General features: G+C 41.0%; 1 protein-coding gene across 1 annotated transcript; it reads left to right on the top strand.

Moving 5' to 3' along the window:
* The first annotated feature begins 4,115 nt into the window (after positions 1-4,115).
* On the top strand, positions 4,116-7,377 carry rangrf (RAN guanine nucleotide release factor). Its single transcript, XM_080528402.1, has 6 exons — positions 4,116-4,215; positions 4,512-4,616; positions 4,760-4,876; positions 4,979-5,141; positions 5,989-6,083; positions 6,218-7,377. The coding sequence occupies exons 2-6, from the start codon at positions 4,513-4,515 to the stop codon at positions 6,333-6,335; spliced, it is 597 nt and encodes a 198-aa protein (XP_080384528.1). The 5' UTR covers positions 4,116-4,215; position 4,512; the 3' UTR covers positions 6,336-7,377.
* Positions 7,378-8,243: the final 866 nt, after the last annotated feature.

Here is an 8,243-nt window from a genome sequence, read left to right as displayed (position 1 = left end):
AAAAGTCCAGGGGAGTACAAGAATGCAGCCAAAGGGCTATTTGCCATTAAGCATATTAATAACACTAGGGATGAAGGAAACATAACATATTTTTGTCCTCCTAGCAGGAGCCCTGAAACGACGACCAGAGAGCAAAAGCTCAAACTCCCTCTGGAGGGAATGGTCCTGGCAGACCAACATAGCTTTAGCCCTACTAAGGACCTGCCTGTTATAAATGTCCAAAAGCCTGGCCTGACTACCACCAGAGATTCCACTGGCCACTTTAACAAGACCTACAAGTCTGTTCTTATTGGATAGATTTAAGTTACTAAGCCATGCAGCAATACAATAAGAACAGATTAAATTAAACTTCTGTAAAAGAAAGTCATCATCTCAATAGCAACGTTAAAAGAGTCTCTGTTGGACCTTTTTTGCGGTAGCGTCAACATGGGATTCGAAACAGTTTGTTGTTAAGAACAATACCAAAAAATGTATAGCTATCCACTGGGTCAATGTCCTTTACCTTTAATAACAGTTGGCAGTGGGCTAGATGGTGACTTTCTGAATGTACTTAGTCCTTCACAAGTCCTTTGTTTTTGACACATTTAGATGGAGGAAAGACTCATCACACCAAAACACAGTCATCCACCACTGGTCCGTGATCCTGTTTCTCCCCTTCAAGGAGGCTAACAATAACGGAATCATCAGCCAACTTTAAGATGTGCCTATTCTCATAGTTGCTGCGACACTCATTAGTGTACAAGATGTAAAGATGGGGCGGGAGACAGCAATCTTGTGGGGAACCGGTGGATGTGTAGAGCTGGTTGGAGTGAGCATCGTTAACCATTAGTTAACAGGATCCAATTTAGTGGAGTTATGATGAGATAACATGTGACCACACTAATCCAGCTCTGTCATCCACCAGGCCCACCCTCTCTAACAAGGATAGGGTACTCATAGCATAGCATTACCTCCCTTTAAATCATGACGCTTTGGTAATATATTCTCAATTTCACATTCAAAATGTTTTATATGTCCCATTCATTACATACACCATCACAAACTAGGACTAGGACTGAAGAAGCCTACAGACTTTTCCATGTGAGTCCTCTTCAGCTGAAAAAGCTACAAAAATACCGTACTTCAGATATGTTGTTTAGACGTTTTGTCCTGACTCATGTACACTGTTTTGAAACTGTGATTGTGAAACTTACCCCATCTACTGTGGGTCCTGGTGGATTACCTTTGTGCACACCTAACTATGCACATTGTCTATTAACATGCTCCGCAACCTAATCAGACTTACAGTAGAAGCTTCTGAGTCATAAAATTACACAAAAACACCATGGGATCTCTTGTCCAATAACTGTTAGTCACAGATAAATACAGGATAGGGCCTTGATAGTATGTCTACAGCACTCTCTGGTGGAAGGACTATGAACTCGGGATGTCTCATAAAAGATGATGACCCAAAACAGGAAATAAATTACAACAAAGGGAAGATAAGATTCAGATGTCCTTTCCACATAAGTGTATTCATGTAACACCAAACATTCTGGTAGCATGCTGGACCTTTTATTAGCAGTTGGGGTAGGACGTCATCAGTGGCTCAGAGATGATTTCATCTTTCATCATTCGAGGGAGGAGTCTAGTTCTTCATCTGCTCAAGAGAAAGATATTAGGTAAGATAGATGTTAATTTGTACTCATTCCGTTAATAAAAGTAGCAGTGTGTCATCAAGGCAACATTATATACATTAGATATATCAGAGCAATTATGTGAAATATTGTTAAGTACTGTTTCAGTTCTATAGCAAAGCGCTCTGAGTGGATAGCAGGTGTAATCATGTTCTTTGTTCCGCCATTATACCTGTCTGCTTGCTCATGTGTGCTGTGTATCCCCTATCACCTGAGGACCAGCTGCGAGTGGCAACTGTGTAATTACCGGTAATGTCATCCTCCTTATCTTCCTCATCATCACTGTCTTTTGCCAGGAACCTCCAGGCCAGCAGCACCTCTCTCCCCTCCCTGGAGTGGGCTTTCCTCAGCTCTTCAAAGCTGGGGCTCTCTAGGTGAGGTGATGGGGGGGGGGGGGGGGGGGGGGTCAGTGCTTTAGAGCCACAACCAAAATAGAGCAAACCTGCTGGCAGCATGCCTCCCATGTCTCTTTTCCTCATAGTATGGATAGATTGCATTTGGGGTGATTTGGATTTGTGATGTCATACAGTAATTGTCTTTTTTAATAGATACCATGGAAATCTGTGCCACGCTCTGCGCACTCCTCTTGGATGTTAGCGTTTGCCTCTCTCTCCTCCTGGGACAGATCCATCCTTTGGGAGATGTCCATCTCTTGTTCTCGATCCAATTGGTTTTGGTTTGGATTCAGATCTGAGACTGATGTTGTTGGTACTAAGCTAATGTATTAAAGTTGAAACATAACAATGTAAACATGTGCAATAGATGAGGGCTTCCCCTAAATGACAATTAAGGGGAACTGAGAAAGTCTGTTTTGTCTGTGTATTTTCTCACTTCCTTGCTGGCTTCAGCACTGTTTGTATAAATGGTAGAGGTAGAGAAAGGGAAATGTTCATGTTCGCCTGGTATTACATACCATCCAATACTGGCAGGAAGTCCATCTTCACATTTTGTCCAAGGGAGGGACTCCTGAGTAGCCAGAATACTAATCTCATCCCAACTCTGACTCTTTTTCCTGAAAAGTATTTGAGGTCAGATGAGGAATGACTATCCACTGGATTATGTGGACCATATCAGTCCTTATAGACAAATAAGTGCTCAGTTGTATCTGAGGCATGACATACAAATATGTGCAACATGGCTGTCCTCCTACCTCTTACTCACACATAGACATAGCTGGTCTACAGACGTTCTGGTACGTTCAGCCCCATCCAACATGGTGACACTGCACCTGAATCACACAGAGCCAGCAGCAGAGGAAAGTAGGTAGATAGCAGTATGACAGGGGGGAGAGAGAGAGAAAGCTATGTAGCCTATTGCTTGTTTCATATCTCTATCAATTTGACTTCATCCACTCACAGATGAGGCCCAGTTTTCGACCCCTTACATCCAGACCAGGAGTGACAGCTTGTGGCCAGAATGTTCCCCTGATCCCATCTCTGTCTCTTCCTGAAACAAGGAGAAGTGGTGTAAAATGTGGGTTACAGAATATAATTATATGAATACAGACCAACCAAAAGCAAAAACAGGGAGCTTGATCACATTACCTAAATGTAGAGCTGTTACAGTTCAGTTCTTCTGAATTATGGTGTTCTTCTGTCACACCAGATCTAACACTGTTCCTGAGGATGCCTTTGAGTGGCATTCCTCGGCTGGGGACAGTGCCAGAACTGAAGGGACCCTGCAGGTAAATCAGTGGCACTGGGGAGGACTGACAGTGAAATGGGCAGTTGGGATTGTGGATTATGTCCTGGTAACGAGATAGACCTTTCCTCAGAATACTTTTCAAAGGCATCGACGATCCAAGCCCTGAGTCTGTCATTATGCATGATACCTGAGGACAGACTGAACTTCAGTGGGAAACATAAATCAAAGAAATGTGTTTGCCAACTAGGCTATTAGGCAAACATAAGGCTAAAGTTGGTGAGCTAACCCTATCTGTTGAGCAGATTCAGCTAAAGACCTGGATATGCAAGCCCTGACTGAATGAATGGGAAGGATTTGGGTATAGACCACTATTGATATGAGTGGTGATAACGTCTGACAGATTTCTGAGGAGAAAGCATTCTTTGAGCATTTGAACAATGTCACATGCATTTTGCAGTATTTTCCAACTTCATTCAGTGTCGAGTTGGCACTTGAGTAGGTGTAATTTTTTTCAAATAATTATCACTGAGGTAGAAAAAATATTTAACATGAGAACTTACCTCATACTGTTGATAGATCGTGCCCTTATACGTTTATAAGGAAGGATGATTACGGATCTGTTAAATTAGTTAACCCAGGGGAAAAAACAAAAGCTGTAACAATGCTTATAGTGATGTCATGCAGTGACGTGATAGTGGTCCGCTTTCTCAAGAGAACTGATAGGAGCTGGACAATGTCCAGAAGGTGGCAGTAGTGCAGCGTTAAGGATTCAAGCTGCCGTTAAATCCAACAGAAGAAGAAGAAGAAATCCAATGCGACGCGACGCGTGCACAGAGTTTTGTCAATGATGTTGTAATAATATACATTTGCGAAAACAGCTGTACAGCTAATGCAAGTAAGTGGACATATATTTAAAATTGTGTCACACATTGTTTTATGTATGGCTACCGCCGGCATTCATAAAGTAATCTAAAACAAACTCTACTCTGCGGCGGACATTACAAACGTTTAGCTCAAATAAATAAGGAAAATGTGCAGATATTACTAGTAACAAACTAATGACGTTCACTGCCCTCCTATTGTTTCCCAGCATTGAAAATCGGTCCCAGTACTTTTTTTTCCCACAGTTAGATTTAGTGATATGCCCTCACGTAGTTTATGATAGATAACAAGTCCCTCTGTTTCCTCTAGGATGCAGCATGTCAACCACCAGACGGAGCTGTGCTCCATTGTGGCTCGTCCTCTCTTTGGAGGTGCCCTGTCAGCCACTATCCCACACAGTGCCAAAGACATAAGGTGAGGCACATGATGCTACATTTATTGTCATAAGTAGGCTATCTCGCTAGTGCTACTTATTGACAAGTGTCAGATAAGTAGGGCCATCATTGGGCTATTGCATCAAGTTTTTCTCACTCTCTTCTCCCTCCCAATATGAGCAGTAAGCTGAGGGAGATCCCAGATAACCAGGAGGTGTTTGCCCATGGCCACACTGACCAGAGCATTATTGTGGAGTTGCTGGAGTACCAGAGTCATGTATCGAATGATGACGCTGCCAGGTAACCAATCCTGGAGACATTGCATCATTAGATGATTATACTTTTTTTACCCGTAACAGAAATATTACGTAGTATGTTCCCATACTCACCCTTCTCCTTTAGGTATCACTTTGAAGATGTTGCGGCAAGTAATAAAGCATCAGACCCAGGGACGTCAGAAGTGAGGGCAGTTGTGGTCCTGCCCAAATCTGAGCTCTTGATGGAGGAGTGCAGTTCTGCATGGCTGCTTACTGGAACTCAGTGCGTGTCCAAATTCAACGAGGAGGTACATCAGTGTGTTTGATACGAAGTGTTGTGTTCCTTCAAGTTCACCTTTATAGGATGTAAAGACTTCATGCTGACTTCATTGCAGTCGTATTACCCAGATCAACCAATGGTTGCATGTTACTTTATCATCAAATGTGCAGTTAGGCCTCAGACTGCTGTATCAAAATGATACTTTAAGTAGATGTGCTAAACTATGAAACTACTTCGCAGGTATTTTGAGATCTGGCAGGTGACTTCAATATAGTCAGTCTGTAACACAGCTAGTATTCTGCTTTCAGGTCACGTCCTTAGTCAGTTGCACAACAAGCCCTTTGGAGTTTGCATTGTCAGCATTCAAAATGATTAGGCCCCTAAGCCTTTGTCATATTGTCAGAGTATGGATAACTCGTTTAACCTGGCGTGCTTGATCAAGTGGTACTCGAGCTAGTACACTTGCTAGTACACTGCTTTAAAAGATGGTACCCAGACTATTTAGTCATGTAGCTCATTAGTAATGGCTAAAGTGGACGTTAAACACTTAAAGGGACACTATACTGATTTGTTATTTATTTGTTTTACCTCATAAAGGTTCCAGATCAGCCTGAGCCAATAACTGAGTTTTCCATCAGCTCTTGGAGTGTGTAACCTGATCTGTCACCTTGTCTGAAGCAGTATACAAAGCATTAAAAACTTGTCATAGCAACCAGTATGTTAATTGGGCTGATAGTTCTTGTCATATCTAACTTCATCTAACCATCACTGGGTGTGGTGAAAATCAGGCCAACCATTTGGAACTGGTTAGCATGTTTCCTAACAGTCTAAATCTTACAGTCGCTATCTCCTATTTATTTGACCTCTTTCTCCAGGCAAAAAATACAGTAACCATCCATCTTGGCCTGTTCCGATTACCCCAGTTCTCTACAGATGTCATAGTAACCTTTAATGACCCCCTCAGCATCAGGTGAGCTCAGGATCATTTGTTGGACTTATACAGTAACTTGCTCTTGCCATCCAAGGGAAAGACATGTGTACTCTAAGTGGTCCTGCTTTTTCTCTGCCTTGCCTTACCTCCCCTTCCCTCACCCTCTCTGTCAGTCCTGACAGCAGCAGTGCAGTCGAGCCGGAAGTGCAGGCTGTACAACCCTGGACAGTGAAGGATTTCCAGCACTTACTTCAGTCTCTTCAACTACACAACCCAGGAGTGTTTGGATAAAGGACAGCCCAGCTCAAACCCAGACAAGACATTCCACTTTTCTCCAATCTTTTGTCCTCCCAAAGACAGACATCGAGACACGGGTCAAATGTCACACCCATTAGCTGTGAGTGAGGGATGGTCTCAAATTTAAAAGATCATTGGCTGGAAACTCTAATAGGAGCTGGTCATGGATAAAGCACTCAAGACTGCATCTTTTGTCCTCAGTTTATCAAATTCTATGTTAACTTAACCTACAAAGATCCTTTGCGATAAGACTAAAATACAATGGGGAACAACTAATTAATGTTTAACTGCTACCCTTGGAACCGAACTAATTTAAACACAGCAGTTAAACATTTGCCTCTTGATAGCTTGTGACTGCTGAACACTGTTTTGCACAAATATAATTTTCAGATTTTGTTTTATTTTTTCCTCCAGCAAGGTTACATTGGCACCGCATATGACTTTTTGTAACATACCAATATGTTTGCATCACATGTTACAGCTGTCCTTTAAATGTATTTTAATGTTCTTAGTTGGTGCAGTAACAATGCAAATAATGATGAATGGTTAAGAGAACACAAAATGCTCTGTTGGTATAGATATTTGAAAAACGGTACAAAAATCAACACTTCAAAAGCAGTGTACATTCAGAGAGCAATTTAACAGTATGGCAAGAACATACACAACTATGCTTCAAACGTTTCTTCAGGCTTATGTGTCAGTTCTTCTCATTGATGTAGTAAGGTGATTCACATTCAGTATGCTGAAGTTGGACTGGATTTGTAAAGAGTTACCGTAATTAATTATTAATAAAGAGGATTGGGCCGATATTATCTAATATTGTGATATTTGGAGCATATTGTGATATTGTTCTCTTACAGATTTGCATTGTCTCAGAAGTAATTGCGATTAACAATATAATTGTTTCACTGTTACCGGTATATGACCCAGATAATGTAATAACACAGCAACCTATGAAGTAAACCATGCCTCTTTATTATCATAAAACATATTTTTGAACATAAAATTGAACATGTATCCTCATCAATAAAAAAAGGGACTGTGTGTTATGTGTAGTTATGTATTTTTTGCATGTTCATGTTCTATCAGCATGTTGTGATGTTCTTAACATGCAGAGCAGGGGGGTATTCCATCAACGTCACCAAAGGACAATTCAGACTTCATAAATCTCATGAGATTTATGAAGTCTGGATTGTCCTTTGGCGTTGATATTGATAGAATACCCCCAGGTAGCTATGTTCTTTGTTGTTAGCAATGTTCTTTGTTGTTAGCCAGCTAGCGTGTTGGAGCAGTCAAGACTGCAATTAGATCATTTAATTGCCATTAGACAATTATTTCATAATTGTTACAGGCCTATGTAAAAAATAAAATACTTTAATACTACAAGTATTAACAGTAACAACTAAATCCAGTGTCCAGCTTTTTGCAAGGCAAACCTAGTACTCTGGTGAAAGAAAACATGTCTCTTTCTTTCACCAGACGATTAACAACACCAGCCATACACCTTTTGCTGCAGTTCAGTAATTTTTGCTCACAATGGCATGTCTCCGCCAACTTCAGCAATGAACAGTATTATTGGATATTGTAGATCCACTGGAAGTTACTAATTGATATCAATACTGTGCTCTTATTATTTTCGTTGGATCTGAGTAATTAACTCTGAATGTCAAGTCATTACACAATAAACACAGCAAGTTGTGTTTATGGGACAGACATTTTTCAAACTAGGTAGTTCAAAACTAACTTCACTTCTTTTGCTGTCGTTTTGTCCCATGAGCTGAGTCAAAGGATACTAGTTTGAACTTGTGTGTGTAGAGAATGTCCCAAAAATATCAGTTTAACCGGTCTGGTTAAAAAGTCCTCAAGTAGGGCATGTTTTTTTCCAGATTATGAAAGTGCAGA

The sequence above is a fragment of the Nansenia antarctica genome (genome assembly GCF_963989245.1).
Source record: "Nansenia antarctica genome assembly, chromosome: 4".
Taxonomy (NCBI): Eukaryota; Metazoa; Chordata; class Actinopteri; order Argentiniformes; family Microstomatidae; genus Nansenia; species Nansenia antarctica.
This window is presented reverse-complemented; position numbering and strand designations above follow the sequence as displayed.